At 48.8% G+C, this 18663-nt stretch overlaps 1 protein-coding gene and 1 long non-coding RNA gene across 13 annotated transcripts in view; one reads left to right on the top strand and one right to left on the bottom strand.

Annotated features, from left to right (window-relative positions):
* The window catches only part of CALB2 (calbindin 2), a 28749-nt gene extending 22909 nt beyond the window's left edge, over nucleotides 1-5840 (top strand). The window contains exons 8-11 of the mRNA XM_042917945.1: nucleotides 159-198; nucleotides 937-990; nucleotides 1583-1654; nucleotides 5306-5840. Coding sequence (XP_042773879.1) covers nucleotides 159-198; nucleotides 937-990; nucleotides 1583-1654; nucleotides 5306-5422 — 283 coding nt within the window. The 3' untranslated portion in view covers nucleotides 5423-5840. The remainder of the gene's footprint in view (nucleotides 1-158; nucleotides 199-936; nucleotides 991-1582; nucleotides 1655-5305) is intronic.
* LOC122207775 overlaps nucleotides 1-18663 on the bottom strand; it is a 45310-nt gene that overhangs the window by 21104 nt on the left and 5543 nt on the right. For 4 of the 12 annotated variants that reach the window (XR_006196990.1, XR_006196991.1, XR_006196995.1 and 1 more), the window contains exons 4-9: nucleotides 12208-12334; nucleotides 12029-12114; nucleotides 5840-5945; nucleotides 4675-4914; nucleotides 3716-4025; nucleotides 2374-2521 (exon numbers count right to left, since the gene is read on the bottom strand). This is a non-coding gene — a long non-coding RNA (uncharacterized LOC122207775). Of the gene's footprint in view, nucleotides 1-872; nucleotides 1634-2373; nucleotides 2522-3715; nucleotides 4026-4674; nucleotides 4915-5839; nucleotides 5946-11872; nucleotides 12115-12207; nucleotides 12335-18663 lie in introns of those variants that run through there. The other 8 variants (XR_006196987.1, XR_006196986.1, XR_006196993.1 and 5 more) reach the window with 8 other exon arrangements.

Raw genomic sequence — 18663 nt, 5'->3', positions numbered from 1 at the left:
CAGTGTGTCTGCCTCCCTCTTTTTAGAACTTGCCACTAATTCCTAAGTGCTCACAGATGGTTCCAGAAGTACAGGCACTGCTTCTGCATCCCCCCACGTGCAAGTTGTTCTTGCCTCTGCCCTGTCTCCTAAGCTCTGCTCTAACACTTTCTTTCCAGACTGTTGCCTGTACAGGAAAACTTCCTGCTTAAATTTCAGGTAAAAGAACCACTCTGCTTTTCTTCACTTCCTCCCTTCCCTCATCCCTGTGTGCTTCACTCTGCCACCCTCCTGTCCACCCTCCACACACATGTGCATGCACATATATACATGCGCACTCAGACACATGCACTTGCTCACTCGTGCACACATACACACGTGTGCATGCACACATACAGGAGCACAGTAAGACGTACTTACTCATGCACACATATGCACATACGTGTGCACACACAGACACATGTGCTCGCTTACTCATGCACATACATGCACACATACACGTGCACACAGACACATGCACTCACTTGTACACACATGCACACATACACATATACATGCAGACACATGCTCACTCACTTGTGCACAAGTGCACACGCATGTGTGTGCATGCACACATACATGTGCACACGTGTGCACACCCACATATACGTGCAAACACACACATGTGCTCATTCACTCATGCACACATGCGCGCGCACACATACATACACATGCAGACACACGAGCTCGCTCACTTGTGCATACATGCACATGTGCACATGCAAACATACACATGCAAATGCAGACACGTGCTCACTCACTTGTGCACATGCACACACATGCACACATACACGTGCACACACAAATGCACTCACTGATGCACATGCACACATACGCGTGCACAGACACATGCCCTCAGTAGCACGCACACACTCTCCAGGGCTTTTGCTTCTCTCTTTAATACATTGGACCTTACAGGGCATGAAACTGACCTCTGAGGAGTTCAATGCGATCTTCACATTTTACGACAAGGTAAGAGGGAGGACAGCATGCGATGGAAAAGCAGGGGGCCCCATCCGCAGGGGAGCACCTGGCCAAATGGCTCAACCCTGTCCTTCGGAATCAGGAGGCGCTCAGTACTGCGCCCTTGGTGCCAGGTCATAATTGTGCACTGGAGCCGATTGTTTTGCTAAGAAGTTGGGAGTGAGAAGGCCTCCTGACCACGCACGAGCCCTTCCTTTACTGCCCCCACCCGTGTGACTCCTGTAGTCCCCCTCATAACCCAAGGGTGGGGGATAAACTTCAAATAGCCCCTGTATTCATCCTGACATCGCATGGAGTTAGCTAAATGCTTCTTGAACCTCATTTATATTTTTAATGTAAATGAAAAACACCAGAATGCAAATTTGCCCCAAAATGTCCTGTTCCTGCCTTGACTGGTAAAGTCAGCAGTTAGGTGTCATCCTGGCACCGCACAGTGTGAACACCTTCTGCACAGAGTAAAGGGAAGGTTAGACTCTGCAGGCTCCCGGGAAGAGTTGGGGGAATGGGGAGGCAAGGTCAGGGGTGGCGGGGCCTGAGTTCTAGAGCTCTGTGCTGCCTCTCCTCTGCTCCCCATCACCAGGACGGGAGTGGCTACATTGATGAGAATGAGCTGGATGCCCTGCTGAAGGACCTGTATGAGAAAAACAAGAAGGTAAACAACGGAGTCTGGAGGCCTAGGAAGGTGGTTCTGGGGCAGGAGAGAGGCTTCTCAGGGAGGGTGGAAAAGGAATGTGGGGTGCATTTTGCTCTTCTGATCACCCATAACTAAGCAATGGCAGTTTTGGGGTTGTTGTTTTGTTTTTCTGGTTGGATGATTGGCTGGTTGGTTTATGTTTTTTTTTAATGTAGTAAAACAGACTTAACACAAAGTTTACCATCATAACCACTCAACAGTATAAAATAATCCACACTGTTGGGCAACCATCACTACCACCATGCCCAGGGCTCTCTGCATCTTTTTTAAAAGTTTTTTTTAATGTTTATTTATTTTTGACAGAGAGAGAGAGACAGAGCATGAGCGGGGGAGGGGCAGAGAGAGGGGAGACACAGAATCCGAAGCAGGGTCCAGGCTCTGAGCTGTCAGCACAGAGCCTGACGTGGGGCTCAAACTCAAGGGTTGTGAGATCATGACCTGAGCTGAAGTTGGACACTTAACCGACTGAGCTACCCAGGCACCCCCCAGAGCTCTCGGCATCTTGGAAAACTGAAACTCCATCCTCATTAAACAACTGCTGTCTGCTCCTCCCTCCCCTCCCAGTCCCTGCTCCCCACTGCCCGCTGGCACCCACCATTCCACTTTGTCTCGAATTTTACTTCTCTTGGTGCCTTCTAGAAATGGACTCATGCAGTATTTGTCTATGATCGGCTTACCTCACTTAGCATAATGTCCTCCAGGTTCATCCATGTTGTAGCATGTGTTGGAATGTCCTTCCTTTTTAAGGCTCAGTAATACTCCATTGCGTGTCTATACCATCTTTTTTTCTGCTCACCCGTCAACAGCCACTTGGGTTGTTTCCACCTGTTGGCAGTTTTGAATGATGCTATGATGGGGCACTGGCAGCCTGACTAGCACAGCTCATGGAGTGTCAGCCAAATTGCCATCAGAAAAGTCTTTTTGCACAAGGAGAGATTTGAGATAGAAGGGTCCAGTGGGAGGTGAAGATATTCCAAATCAATTAACTGCAGAGTCTGGGGCTGAGCAAGAGGCTCATAGGAGCCACAGAAGCATTTGTTGCTCAGAGAAAAGGTGGAGAACTATTACTTTGCTTCCAGGGACAGACCCCATGTGGCCCTCCACGGGCTCATCCAGGTGCCTGGGGAGCAGGGAGGGGGCGGGGCGGCAGGTGGACCAGGATCCAGCAGCTCTTTTTGTAGCCATTTTCCTTCACCTCCAGGAAAATGCCTTTCTCTGAGCAAATAGTTTTGCGGTTTTCTTTAATTAGATGAACACTCTATAATTTCTTGTGGTGTCTAACTGCCTCTGCTGCCAGGCAAGAACTAAATTTACTGCTCGATTTCAGGGGGAAAAAAATTCATCGCAGCCTCTGAGTCTGTCTCCCCTTCCAATTGCTTTCTGACTTCTTCATCTTTGTCCTGAATATCATTCTTCATTCCTTTCACCCTATATTTATTTTGTTTTTGTTATCTTCAAGTGCTTTTTGAAAGAGGCAGAAAATAAATTATAAACAAATACTACTTAGGAAGAAGGACATATTCACCAGGTGTTTGAACTCGGCAGACTTTTTCCTGGCATCAAATTCTAGAAGAAAATTATTTATGCACCCTTATATGTCCAAGGAATGTTGGGCATCCTAATGGGAAATATCTTTAACTGTAATTGTATTAATGAGGCATAATTATTCTCCATATGGCCCTGCTGGACACCTGAGGGTGATCAGCCCTGAGGCCAAGCATTAAATCTTGAAAGTGACCTAAGTAGGCTCTTTCTTAATTACCACAAAATACAGCTCAGATGGCTGCACAGGCTCACTTGAGGTGGGGAAACAAAAACAGAGTCAGGGGTTGGGTTTAGGAAGCACCCCTGAAGGTTAGAGAACAAAGATATTAATACAGTTGTTTACCTGGGAGCCTGCTACCTGTACAAAGCTCAAGACGTGGCCCCCGGGGCTGGACAGGATGAGTCCATAGAGCCCCAGGACCGTAAACAGCAGCACCTGAGCTGGGAAGGGAGCGGCCGTTCTTGTGAACCCACCTGGCAGACCCACATTCCCTTTTGATGGTGCAGGACTGAGATACGGTTTCTGAGCAGATGCGTGTTTGATGTTCCTGAGGAACAGGCTGGTGAGACCCAACCTCAGTTATTTCTCACCACTCCTGAGACAACTGCAGCTCGCAAAAGCCGTCCTCGGCTCCAAGCAGAACTTCTAGACCTGAAAACCGTGCAGCCCCGTCCCTTCACGCTGCTAAGATTCTTGATGCCACATTGAATCGGCGGTGGGGCAGGGGGAGGGGAGGAGGGGTCTCAAGCTCCAGGTTGATATATGGGGTTCCTTCCTTGGCTCCTAATTTGAATGGTAGATAGTATTATGAACTAGGTAATATTTCCACGGACTTCACAACTTGAGGGAAGACGCTTCCCAAAGCTAGAGACGCTCGCAAAGGGCCCTTGGGGTGGGTAGTGGCACAAAACCAAGAACCGGTCAAATAAGGGGATGTCCTGAAAACCAAATGACAAAAGACTGACCTTCGAGCACCAAAAAAAGAGGTGACTGAGGACAGGTGAGCCAGGTAAATATTAGATAGATCTTGGAACCCAGGAGACTGAGGATATTTATGGCTGTAGAGTTGGTCCAGCCCTTTAGCAAATACCTTAGTCTTTATACTCAGGTTTCTCATTAGTTGAATAGGGATAAAGACCGTCAGCCTGAAAGGGGAGGTATTTAAAAAAAAAAAGAAAGAAAGAAAAGAAAAGAAAGAAAATCTGCCAACATTTTCAAGATTAAAAAAAGGTGGGGGGGGGGGAGGAGGAGGAGGGAGGGTGTGTCTAAGCCAGGGAGAGAGGAAAAGAAAAAGATAGTATAAGCCATGGATGACCTTGCTGTATTTCAGACCTAATGGTTATTTGTGTTCAAATCAGTTACTGTAAAGTAGGTATTCAACACAAGGCATATCAGGTATTAATGTTCTGTTTAATGTTGGCCTCTATTTTACCTGAGACAATGGACATATGTCCGTGGGTCACCTGTCTTAGTGGGCCCTGAAGGTCACAGAAGCCAGTGAACAAGAAGTAGGAGGTGAGCTTTGCTGCTGGAGGAGGCAGGAGTTAGAATTCCTTGTTTAAATGGGTGAGGTTTAGGAAAGGATGGTCCATGGGGCCTGCAGACAAGACCAGAGCACTTTCCCAGCATTCTCTTCCTCACATGCAAGGACCCAGACCGAGGGACTGGAGGCCTAGTGAAGTAAAGGACCGGATACAAACTATGCAGAGATAATGGCTGCCATCACAATAGCTACCGATTTGGGGGCGCATGCTCTATGTCAGGTGCCCTGCTATGTGTTCAGGCCCATTCCCTCTGCTAACCATCCTAACACCTCAATGAGGCAGACACTGTGGTTCGTGTACCCATCTTACAGATGAGGCAGCTGAGCTGAGACTCAGAAAGGTTCAAAACTCTCCCCAAAGCAATGCAGCAAGTGAGAGTTGAACCAGAGCTTTCTGACTCCAAAGCCCATGCTTTGCTGAAGACAAAGGCTGTGGCCCAAGTGTTTGCGAATGAGTAGGTGAGACGTTCTGGTGGGGCCGTCCAGTGAGGGTCTCTAACTCATTCCTTCTGTCTCCTAGGAAATGAATATCCAACAGCTCACCAACTACAGAAAGAGCGTCATGTCCTTGGCTGAGGCGGGGAAGCTCTACCGCAAGGACCTGGAGATTGTCCTCTGCAGCGAGCCCCCCATGTAAAGGGGGGCCAGGGGCTGCTTCTCCACCGCCCCCAAACCCTGCCCCGGCTGCCCTGCCACTTCTACCCGGACCCAGAGATCCTGAGCGCCCCTCCTCCGCCCCTGCAACCTGCACACACCAGCCCGCAGAGCAGAAAAGGAGAGACGGAGGGAGGGTTGCTGACGGGCCTTCCGATGCCCCCTCCACCCTCCCCCTGACCTGACCCGGCAAACTGCTCAGCCTGCAGTAGGGCACCAACCGCATGGGAGGTGGGCGGGGCATGGGCGGAGCTTCCCTGCCCCTCTCCGCTGCGATGCATGAGCTCCTCCGCTGTACGATTTAGGCTTCTGTGTCCCACGGAGTGGACCCTTCCCTCCCGCTCTGCTCCCCTCCTTCCCATGCCACCACCCACCCAAACTCCCAAGCTCCATCCACCACCTTGCTAATAGCATAGCTGTCTTTTCGAAGTCCCTGTTCGTGGAGGGTGCCGGCCCTTTGTCCTCTTGACTCAGCGTGCTCCTTTTCTCTGTGGATTCCTTGTCTCCTTGTTTACCAAAGAAGAGTTTACAGACAATAAAGGGAAGCGTTCTGTGTGGAAGCTCACCCAGTTCTGGGCAAGTGGTTGACTTCTGTCTACAGTTAGCAGCGCTTACTGACCAAGAGGGAGCCAGTGCAGGGCAGAGCCTGGAGATGGATCCCACAGATTGGATCCACATTCCTTCTAGTAGGGGCACCAACTGGGTGTGGCAACAGTGGGACCAGGTAGCCCCCCACCCCCAGCAAGGGTACCTCCAACCAGGAGTTCTGGACCCCCCCACATTTAGCCACTCCTCCTCAAAGTGTAATTTACCCCACAACTCGTCTGATGCCTCACATGGATCTACAGGGCTAAGATCCTAAAATAGAGAATTTTTTCAAATGCTGTCATTCACTGTCTACAGGATGCATTTGGACATTACTTCATTTAATGCCGCAGCAATCCTATGGGATGGATCCCATTTTCAGAAGTAGAACCTGGAGCTGAGACATTAACTTGTTCAGGGTGATACAACTCCCACGTTGTATACCAACGTGGCTAGGCACTTGGTCACCAACTTGACTGAGGCAGTATACCACCGAGGTGGGGGCAGGGAGGGCTATACGGGGATCATAAAGAAGCCTCATTTCTTTCGCAGCCACACCCCCCCCTGAGGGAGCCCATCCTGTTCCCCACCTGCAAGATACAGCCCAGGAGGTCACCTGACCTCCGTCCACCTGCCCTCAGCTGACTGGGCCAGTTAGTGTCTCCTGGGACCCGAGGTGGACATCCAGGGCCATCAGAGTGTGTGGCATTGAAGCTAGGTGATGATACAGCTTTGGAGGCAAGAGGTGGCAATCCCAAACCAAGCCCGAACTAATGCTGGAGTAGAACCCAGCAACTAGGACAGGGAGTCGGCCAGAGAGCAGTGGAGAACACGTGCAGAGAAAAACACAGGAAAGAAGGAATAGAATACAAAACAGAAACAAAGAGAGTGCAGGGCAGGTGGGCCAGCTAGCAGCTCCCATGAGGCCCTGCTACACTTGTGGATTCCGATTTCCCTGCCCTCCCTAGGCATCAGACAAAGGCACTTCCTGCCCACCAGGTGCATCCCCAGAGGATGCAGTCTCACAGCTGCTCCACCCGCCTGCGCTTTCCCTCCAAGCATCCCAGGCAAGAGGGGGAGGAGCAGCTGTCATGGCTTGGGACCCGAGCTTGCAGCTCTTAGATGGGGTTTGGTGGAGTCCCCTCTCCCAGGCCCGCTTTCTGCTCAGCCCAAGGGGAAGCTCACGCTCTCCAGGAGACCTAACCAGGCTGGTTAGTTGATTCTGAACACAGATACCCGTTGATCAAGGACAGAGGGAAGGAGGAGAAGGAGGCCGAGGCCATGACAGTGGGTGCCATGGTGGGTGCCATCGTGAATGAGGTCCTGACTCTTCTGTGTTGGGAGTCTGCACTGAGTGATCCCCAACAGGGAGTGTAGGGTGGCATCGCGATTTCCCTCCACAGCTTCTTTCTCTCCCATCAGCCCCAGACCCATGGCTGCCTGACTGGCAGATGCATCAGGAGCCAGCGTGCTCCCAACAGGACTCCTCCCTGGGAGGAAGACCCCCAGCCCAGCCCCCCACTGGCTGAGTGGAATTTCCCATTCCAGATAGGGGCTTCCCAGGCCTGCAAGAGGCTGATACATACACAGACTTCAACCTTGAAGGCATTTGTCTCCAGGGCGCATTCTGTCATCACACACAGTTCCCTTTGGAACAAACCCACGTAACCACATTTTGGAGGGAGCGCCTGCATTCCCCTGTTCTCCCAGGTGCACCCCAGGCCTGCATTTCCCTTGACCCGTGTTTCTCCAGCCGACTCCATCAACTCCCTGGCTCCTAATACAAGGTCAGCAGAAACGTCTACTAAGAGAAGGAAAATGCCCAGGGGCACCAAGTCCACCCAGCAAGTCTGGAGGCAGAGGGCAGGACTCACAACCCGAACTCAGTGAGTTGGAAGGGCCAACACGAGGTGGTTCCCAGAGCAGGCTGGTCAAACCCACAAGATGCCAGGTCACTGGGAAGAAGCTTTTAGGGTTTGGACCACTGCAGTTCTCCTCTCCAGGAAAGTGCTAATAACATTTTCCTGACAGCTACTTTCCACCACACTTGCATGGAGAGACAACAAGAAGACAAGATGCGGGAGATAGGTCTGGTGGCACTGAGAGGCTGTGGCTCTCTGACAGCTCAGGGAACATGTGATCCCACAGCCACCTTGACTGTATGGCCCACAAACCTGATTGGCAGCAGTAACGGAGTAACTGTCCCTTCCCCTGGGAATCCCTCCCTGGCTTCCCAGTGTTTAGCTTGGGTGCCACTCACATGGGCACCTTGCATTCATTTGCTCCATTTTCTTCTTTCAATAACAAGTATTTACTAAGTACTTCCATGGGAGCTTATCCTCTCAGGTGAAACACAATAAACATAAAGGTATCAAAATGTAAAGTATGGATAAGTACTCTCAAGAAAAAGTTCAACAAGGGAAAGGGACAGAAAAGGCGGAAGTGCCATTTTAAGTTCTCTGAAAAGGTGGTATTCAAGCAGAGACTGAAGTAAGGAAGTGAAACTTACTGCCATCTTAAGAGAGTCCAGACTGAGGAAACAGCAAATGCAAAGGCCCTGAGGTAGAAGAGTTCCTGGCACACTTAGAAAGAAGTTCCCTGAGGCCAGAGCAGAATGAAGGTCAGGGGTGAACAGATGAGGTGGGGAAATAGGCGAGACCAGGTCAGGTGCTGTGTCAGGAAACCATGATAAAAAGGACTTGATCTCATCATGGGAAGGGAAGCCATCAGGGGCTACATCAGAGAAGTTCCATAATTTATTTTAAAGGTCAGTCTGGCTCCTCTATGAACACTAAACTATAGGAGGCAAGAGGAAAAGCAGAGGCACCATTTAGGAGGATTCAGTAGTGCGGCTGAGAAATGCTGATGACTTGGACGGAAGTGGGCGTGGGTGTGGAATTAAGTATCAGATCCTGACCTGCCTCTGAGACTAAAGCAAAGGGGCTTGCTGAGGGCTGGGTAAGTACTGCAAGAGAGAGACAAGTCAGGAATGACTCCGAGGCTGCTGGCTTGAGTAACTGGATGCATTGCTGACAGATGCCAGGAACCCAGGTGGAAGAGGAACAGGTTGGGGGAAGGATGCGGAGGAATTAAGATCTGGGACAGGCGGTGAGATACCAACAGAAAACAGACGGCACGTTCACACTGCTGGGTGTTCAATAACTATCGTGAGATGGATGCTGGATGCTGGAGACACAGTAGTGAGGAGGACAGTCCCTGGCTGCCCTGGTGAGAGCTTAAAGATGCCTGGGCCTGTGAGGTGAGGAAGCTGCCAACTCAGCGTGGTAGGCAGTGGATCCGGGGAAGGCAACCAAAGAGGCCCTTAGCTTAGATTGGCGGTGGGGGGGGGGGGGTGGGGGCAGGGAGGGCGGGAATTCCCAGGTGAGAATTCCTACCAGGGAAAAAAAACAAAATCAAAAAAGCATAAAGGATGGTACCAAAGCCCAAGGTAGCCAGGCTCATCTGGGGGAAGCACGGAGAGCTGAAGCACAGAGAGCCAAGTGAGAAATAAAGCTCGAGGGCCAGACAGGACCAGCTCCAGAGGGGCCCTGATGCCTCGCTTCCCCAGGCTGCTCTGTGACTCCTCCCTTCCTCTTCTCCTTCTAGTCTCCATCAAATGTCACCTCCTCAGAGAGGCCTACTCTGATTAACCTGTACCCCACGGCACCCCAGCACTCCATAGCTCCTCCCTGGCAGTATCTTTTCCCCAGGGCACCAGGAGCACCTGACCTGGTATGTGTTCCGGCTGTTCCCCCGGCCAGAGCGGGAGCCCCTGAGGGCGGCCAAGCTCATCCTGCATGGGTCCTGCCCAGGGCTGCTCAACCCACACACCTAGGGGCACCATTCCTTCCAGCTTCCCCACCTAGGACCCCTCAACTCCCCAGAATTATGGCTCCCCCAAAGATGTCCGGACGTAGTCAATACATTATCTTACTTGGCAAAGGGGAATTGAGGTGGTTGAAAGAATTAGGGTTGCTAATCAGCTCACTTTAGGGACATTACCCCAGTAGGCCCGAAGTAATCACAAGGGTCCTTAGATGCGAAAGAGGGAGGCAGAAGTCAGAGTAATGCAATATGAGAAAGACTCAGCCAGCCATTGCTGGCTTTCAAGGTAGAAGCAGGAGGCATCTAGAAACTAGGAAAAGCAGGAAAACAGATTCTCCCTTGGAGCCTGCAGAAGTCCATGATACTTTGATTTTAGCCCATTTCAGATTTTTGACCTCCAGAGCCATAAGATAACATGTGTCGTTTTAAGGCACCAAGTCCGTGGTAACTGGTTGCAGCAATGATTACACGGGCAAAGGCACAGTCCACCTCCTCATTAGTATCTGTGTTCCCATCACATGATGAACTGTGGGCAAGAATGGATCTTCCTGGATAATCCTAGTTGCACACACACACCAGGCACAGTGCCTGGTGCCATAATATCTCTACATGGCAGCTATGGGATCCTATCTACTGTGGTGGCTAGGGCTGAAGGGCCAGAAGCTTGCTCTGCCTCCAGCTGGGAGTTCTGTGGCTGCCCCAGGATTCACAGGGACTCAATTGGTTCCCAATTTGGGAAGGTGCACTGCCTCCTCCTTCAGAGATGTGAGTCCTCCAAATGTGGCCGACCCCTCAAGGGAACAGATCTGTCTGCCCTGGCGGAGGAGCTGACCCAACAGACACATGGATCCCCTGGCAGAGGCAGGGAAGACGCTAAGGAGTGCACATGAGTGGCCAATATACACACACACAGAAGACTGATATCCAACCTGAAGATTTAGAGGGCATTTATGAGAGCAGCAATCCAGTTAAAAGGCACCTGGATGGAAGCTCATGCCAGAAGATCAAACTTTCAATAAATGTTTATAATAGCCATAAAAAAATAAGTAAAAGAGGGACATCGCCGGCCCTCAGGGAAATGCAAATGAAAACCATTACACACCAGTGAAAACCAAGTACCATTTTTAAAAGCCTTATTTCTGTTTACAAAAGCAGAGTCTACTAAATTGTGGGGGTTACAGGGAGCCGAGGAAGAGAAAAGGCTTCCTCAGAGAACCAGAAAATAGAGCAATAAAATAGTACCAATCATTTAAATAACCACAATAAGATTTATATACACAATGGAGTACTACATGGCAATGAGAAAGAATGAAACATGGCCTTTTGTAGCAACGTGGATGGAACTGGAGAGTGTGATGCTAAGTGAAATAAGCCATACAGAGAAAGACAGATACCATATGTTTTCACTCTTATGTGGATCCTGAGAAACTCAACAGAAACCCATGGAGGAGGGGAAGGAAAAAAAAAAAAAAGAGATTAGAGAGGGAGGGAGCCAAAACATAAGAGACTCTTAAAAACTGAGAACAAACTGAGGGTTGATGGGGGGTAGGAGGGAGGGGAGGGTGGGTGACGGGTATTGAGGAGGGCACCTGTTGGGATGAGCACTGGGTGTTGTATGGAAACCAATTAGACAATAAATTTCATAGAAAGAAAGAAAGAAAGAAAGAAAGAAAGAAAGAAAGAAAGAAAGAAAGAAAAGAAAGAAAGAAAGAAAGGAAGGAAGGAAGGAAGGAAGGAAGGAAGGAAGGAAGGAAGGAAGGAAGGAGAAAAGGAAAAAAAAAAAAATAACCACAATAAAATTCCCTCATCATTCCGTGCAGTCCTATGTAATTCACTCTTGCTCCCCTGGACCTTGGATTAGCAGTCTGCTTTCATGAAGCTGTCTTAGAGCTTCTGGAATGGAAAGAGTCCTGGAATTCCTGACTTGGTCCACTGGGACAGTCTTGAGAGTTGCTCAAGTGACATCAGCTCAGAAGCCTGCACCCAAGGGTCTATTCTTTAAAGGCTAGAAGGTTTGGAGTACCTGGTACAGTCATTTATCCTGAGGCTGTAGACTGCCCTTTGTCACTGAAAACACAAACTGCAGCCTGCCCCTTAGAGCAGAACCTTCAGGGAAGCATCAAACGACATCTGTGAGGTGGCAAAGACGGCTCGGTTGTGCCTACTTTCTTACTCTCACCAATATCATCAGAATGGAGGAGAGTAGACATCTCTATCTGGGTACAGCACAGAACTCGTTCCTGAGACTTTAGATGGGTGCTTCCCCTGAGGGAAAAAACATATGGGCAGTGAGGGCACTGACCAATCTCCAGGGACTTCCCACAAAACACAAACACACACATTTTCTAAAATACTTACATTAACATCGCATCCATGTAAGCTTCACTTCAGGAAGGCGGAACGGGTCTTCTGATCTGACAACCCCTCTTGTGCGCATCTTACAACAGTAACACATCACACAAACCTCATTATTTCCAGCAGCTCTCTTTTAATAAGGAGCAAAAACAAATCTTTTGTGATTCTCCGGGATTCCTCTGGGGCATCTCAAACATCACTGTAGGTTGGAAAGATATCCTGAAAGTACCCTTTCATTCCCCCCACCCCCATATATTTATTAAATTATTTGGTGAGGCAAAATCTAAAGAGTTGTCAGAAGAGATTTGGACACTTGATTAACCTATATCACAGGTGCCCGAGAAAAAAACCTTTGGTTACACATGTAATTAAGTGGTAACACTTAAAAGTAAACAGATCCAAGAGAATTAGAAGACATGTGTCCACACAAAAACTTGTACACAGTGTTCACAGCAGCATTATTCATAATAGTCAAAGAGTGGAAGCAAGTCTAATGACCATCAACAGATGGATAAACAAAATACGGTTATATCCATACAATGGGATATTAATTGCCCGTAAAATGCAACGAAGTACTGATATGTGCTACAATATGGATGAACCTTGAAAACATTAAGTAAAAGAGGCCAGACAAAAAAGGCCACATATTGTGTGACTCCATGTATATTATATGTTCATGACAGGCAAATCCATTGAGACCAGAGGTAGATTAATGGTGGCCTAGGCGGGGGGTGGGAGGGGCAGGGGTGAGAGGTAAGGGGGAGTAACTGCTTAAATCAGGAATTGGAGATTCTTTAGGGCCTTAACAATTAGGAATTAGGAATTCTACCTGGAATTAGGCAGAATTAGATGGTGGGGATGGTTGCACAGCTTAATAATAAAAACCACTAACCAATACTCTTTTCAAAGGTGAATAATATCTTAGTTTTCTTTAAAAAAAAAAAAAGCCTGTGCAAGATATGGATTGTAAAATAAATAAGCAAAATAAACAGGAAAGTATAGATATGGCATGTTCATAAGTGATGAGTTTTGTTCTTTGTGTTTTAAAATCACCTATTCTAGGACATGACAAATTCAACATAAGGCACCAAAAAGTGTCCTGGTAAGACACAGAATCTCTGCTATCTAGAATAACCCTCCATATTGCAGGCAATTATCAGTAAATCAAGGAGGCAAGCCCATCAAACCTGAGCAAACTTTGCTAAAATACAATATATTTCATAGTTTCTTTTCCGATGCAGGTATTTTTAAAATAATATAAATGAAATTCACTTTCCAAACTTTATCCTCCATAGTGCCCTTTTTCACATTCTGGAACAAACTGACACTTTACTACATGTTAGGAGTCTGCAGGATCAAAACTATTTTCATAATAATGTTAAAATATTATTTATGTTAATTTGCAATGTGTTCACCATTGCTATTGCAAATGAATCTATAAATATTTAATACAAACGTCTGTCTCAATGTCTAATGTGGCAAGAATTGATAGTTTTAACCCACATAAACAAAAACTCTTTGGGTAATCCCAATAGGTTTTAAGCATGGAGAGGGAAAGATCGCATCTTAGAACATAGGGTTGAATGAAAAACAAAAAAAAAGACTAAGAAATGGCATAACAATACCATCTATGTGAATTAAAAGAGCTTATACACAAGATAGCAATGATGTTTTGTTAGAGCATTCAAAAAAAGAAAAGACCAAAGACACCCATTGAGCATTCCAGAAGGACAGCATCCTGGGAGAGGGAGGAATGACCATGGGAAATTTCACCCAAAGGAATTAAAACACCAAGAGAAGGACCTTGCACAGACCACAGATAATGATCTGCCAAGAACTGAGGAGGGCTCCCACACCCCCCACCCAAAGGAAAACACCTGTGGGCTCTCCCACCCAGCTGCAGCTGCCCAGGACAGAGTGGACACCACAGAGAGACAGACCCTCTCACAGGCTCCCGGCACCATCTCCCTTCCTGGAGATGCCTCACCTGGAGGATTTTCTCCAGCAAATCCAGGCGTGGTAAAGGAACAAAGGAGCACGGGTGGCCTAGGATAGGGAAGGCCAGTGGAGGTTGGTAGATCACTCAGGAGCAATGCAACCATCTTTATTATGTTCAGACCACCCACACTGACCAAATGGTTTGTTCAGTTGCAGGGATGAGGGTGGGAGGGCTGGCTACGGGAGGGAAGGTGCAGGAAGCATATGTCATCCTGTTCAGTGTGCATTTTTGACACGCATAAGCTAGAGTGCCATGGTGCCCATTTGGGGAGGTGGTGGGGGTTAGGAAAAAGGAACCCAGCAGAGACACAAAGAATCCTGACTGGAGGGCCAAAGGCTGAGAGAACAAAGTTCTTCGGGAGGCACAGAATGATCCCCAAGTTCAGGGCCACAGACATGTATGTACCAAAGAGGGCATGCTCCATCATGTGAAACCAAGGACAGAAATATCAGTGATCAACACCAAGTGAGGAGCTGGTTTCTGCCTAACTGGCGTGCTGACCGGGAGGAAACTCGCCCCTTGCCAAAGAAGCACATCCCGCTGTCATGCAGCTTGGTTATGAAGTCTGCCGTTGTTCCCACAACTATTCTTTGGAGCATTCGGTACGGGCGGTGAGTCTGCACCCACACTGGGGTCATTGAGTGAAGAACCAAAGCAGACCCATACACGCCTGCCTGGGACTCCCAGTCTGATGAGATGGCAAATAAACACTTGGCTGTTCTTGCCTCCTTGAGTCCCATACAAAATGCCTAATCTCATCCTATTCATCCCACTGATTTTAAGATGGCTCCTTCCCTCCGTCTGCACTCACTCTCCTCAACCTCAGCCTCTTCCCAACGCTAAATGAAAACACACGGCCTCCTCCTTCCAAAAATTATGAAGAATTTCAAGACAATGACAGCAGACCATTAAACCAAGCAGAGGCTGCAAGTCCCTGAAGCCAGCCCGCCCGCCCCCATGGGACACGGAGAGAGAAACGAACTGGCAACCACTAGGGCAGGGCAGGGCAGGGCAGGGCAGGGCAGGACAGGCCGACAGAACCCAGTTCTGGTCAGTGGGGCAGCGGCTCGTCAGTTTGTCTTGCCATGAGGAGGGGATTGGCTCTCATCACCAATGGCTCCAATAGGACCCAGAATCTCACCAATTCCCCTTAAAAGGGATAGCTAAAATTTGTTAGAGCAGAAACTGCAAACAGAACTTAAAGGTTAAAGAAAAAGCAAGGTTTCTGAATGGTAGTTTTAAAACCCAAAGTAAAATTCTGAAGAGTTCTTCCCAATGACAAAACTAGGCTCTAAATCACAAAAGCCCAAGCAGCCCACCCTGGCTGTGGCAGCTGGGGACAGGGCCATGTGTCTCCTGGGGGTGGGGGGTTATTGTCAGCTCACAGAAAGGAAAAGCTGATGGGGTGCCAGCTGCCTCCTGGAGTCACAGCCTAGAGGTGAGAGTCTTTGTCTCACTCCAAAGGTGGCCTCTGTGACTCCTGGGAAGGGGGCTGCTGCCCACGACTCCCTTTCCAGGGTGACTTTTCTTGGCCTCTGGTTTCGGGAAAATCACTGAAGTCAGTCACACTCTTCAGAAAACAGGATATTTCATCGAAGACTAAGCAGCTGAAACCATAGCTGGCTTAAAGGGTAAGGAGATGAAGAGTCACAGGCAAAAGAAATTGGCCCAAAAAGGTGAGGAGGCTACAAAAGTTCTGGAGAGTTAACACCTGCCAGCACCCCTCCGCCAAGGAGACTGGACAGAGTCTGTGCATACACATCCCCAATTCCTCGTGCCATTTACCACGGCTCCCAGCAATACCCTCAGAATCCAATGCGCCACAAGTCAGAAAGCAGCTGAAGCCCAGGATGAGAAAATACAAAGTCAGATGATAATGTCAGATCACAATCATCCCAGGACAAAATACTGCCCACAATGGCTGGAGAGGGGCAACCCTTTCTGTTCTAAAAGGAGAGGGGGGCATCACTATGCCATAGCAGGAAGAACTGGAAAGATGTATGGCCCAAAAGCTACCAAAAAAATTGAGAAGAACATCACACAAGCCTTCAGAAGGCCACCAGCAACAAGTCAGGGCTCCGCAACACAGAGTCAGGAAGAAAGAGAGTGGTTTGAAAGAAATGCAGCCTTCCAATCCCAAGTGAGATCATGTGTCCAGTGGGCAAGAATTAGAAGAAAACATAAAGCAATAAAGGAGGCAGATGCCCCCTGAATTCAGTCAGTGCTCTCATGGAACATGAAGGCAACACCATACAGGCCCTAACGAAGGCCATGGGCAACAAGCCACATTCATGCACAGACAGCTGATCAGGAAGGACAAAGAGCAGAAGCTGCTTGAGGAGGTGAAAATGAACGAGCAGAAAATCCAAGACCTGGAGAAAAAAATTTTAAAACAGGAAAGGTCCTCTAAAATCTACGTTTGGGTTGGGGAGGCGGGGTGGGAGGGGGAGTGATGGGTATTGAGGAGGGCACCTTTTGGGATGAGCACTGGGTGTTGTATGGAAACCAATATGACAATAAACTTCATACACTGAAAAAAAAATAAAAGATAAATAAATAAATAAAATCTACGTTTGTATTGTAAACAGGAGAGCCATGAACTCTCATTCACAGCACAGGATGTTAAAAGAGCTCTTGCCACAGAGAAGAGGGGACCTGCCAATTTGAGGTACATTTTAGGACAAACACACCAAGAAAGAGAAAGAGACTTCAACAAACAGTGTCCCTCAAAACAGCTCCAAGAAGTAAGCAGTCACCAGAAACTTCCTGGAAGATGCCCTCAATGACCAGAGAGCTCCTCTGGCCCAGCCCCCAAAACAGGTGAGACCTGGCTCCCAGCACCAATAATAAGCCGACCCGTGGGGTCTTTCTCTTCTTCCCAAAGGAGCCCAGCCTGGACTTGGAAGCCACAACACCAATTCCTAGGGGTCATGTGGGCCCTCAATTTCATGGCATGCCTCCTAGCAGGCACAACTGTGGTCCCACCAATGAAGACAAGAAATCCTTCTCCTCTACAGAGCTGGATGTCACAGGCCACCTGTCGTTTCCACAATTTCCATGATTTCTAAGACTAAGATGCCCAGCCCACTGGGGAGACCACCATCCCACCCAGAAGGACCTCCTGTCCTTCTACCTTTGGTTCTTCTTAGACAGTAGCTACTGAGAAAACACAATCCACACTTTCCCCAAGTTAAGAACTTCCTTTTGCCCAAAAGGGTACATGCAGACAACAATCTGAGGTTTGGGGTTTTAAAAATCTGTGTGACCACTATAAAGACCACTGCTCAACCTGTTTCTTCCCAGCACCAACAATGAGCCAAACTGTAAGATCCTCCTTGTCCCTCCCGGGAGCGGCTTAGCCTAGACTAGGGTCAAGGCCTGCTGAGCACACCCCCACACCTTGTTCTGGACTCATCTGGGGCCTCAGCTCCTGACTCCCTATCTGTGCTGTGCCCAAACCCTTCACTTCCGCAGGGAAGCACAGGAAAACCACTGTGTCTGTCCGTGTCCTAAAGGAACCAGCTCAATGGCCGTGAAGAGGGCCAATCCTGGGCTGACCCAGTCAGCACCGCCCCCTCCCACCAAGCCTCCTGGCTCTTCCAAATAAGAATGACGAGATTGTGGCCCCACTGTGTGGATACTGGACACCCTCCAGCACCAGCTCTACTGTCCACACAGCAAATGGGAGGACTCCACACTGTTAAGACAATTTGCACCACAATCTTTGGTGCAGTTCGCCCGGCTTGAAGAGACTCCTTCTCAGAGGGGCCACCTGCAACTAACGTCAGACCTGATACCCCAGCCCCATGGTTGCCATGCCCATCTAGGAAATGGAATCTCCCACAGCTATGAGGACCCGCAGCATCATCTGGTCTACACAATGCAGCATCCTAGTGCATGATTGAGAAATCCCAGGATAAGAGCCACATTGGCCCTGCAGAGGGCTGGCTCAATGTTTTTAAAGCATCTAGCATCATTGCTGTGGTTCACAACACTTACCCAACCCTAGACATCTCTGTGTGTCACCTTTGTCATGGCACCACCATGGTGGTGTCACCAGGTGCTAGCTGGAATCCTTATCGTTGAGCTCACAGGACCAGCTGTGCAGACGACGGTCCAGGTCCACACAAATGCCAAGGGGACTCAAATGGCCACACTCAGTGCTATAGACATGCACCTCCAAGAGCCAGATTCTGTGTGGATTCTTATACTTGGGTTAAGTGACAAGATCCCCAAACCCCAGCGGGCAGAGGAGAGACTCAGGCAAAAAGCAGCCCCTGGTCCCCTTTGTCAGAGTCAATCCATCACCCAAGCTTGCTGCAACCACAGCATTTCCAAACCTTGCTTCTGCTGTCTACTACCAGGCATCACAGTACCAACGATAAGATACCATTGGGCTGGCAAACCCACAATGGAAGAACTGCCCAAAAGCAAGCTCCATGAGCATTCAGAAAAAAAAA

This window comes from Panthera leo, chromosome E2 (assembly GCF_018350215.1).
Source record: "Panthera leo isolate Ple1 chromosome E2, P.leo_Ple1_pat1.1, whole genome shotgun sequence".
NCBI lineage: Eukaryota > Metazoa > Chordata > Mammalia > Carnivora > Felidae > Panthera > Panthera leo.
This window is presented reverse-complemented; position numbering and strand designations above follow the sequence as displayed.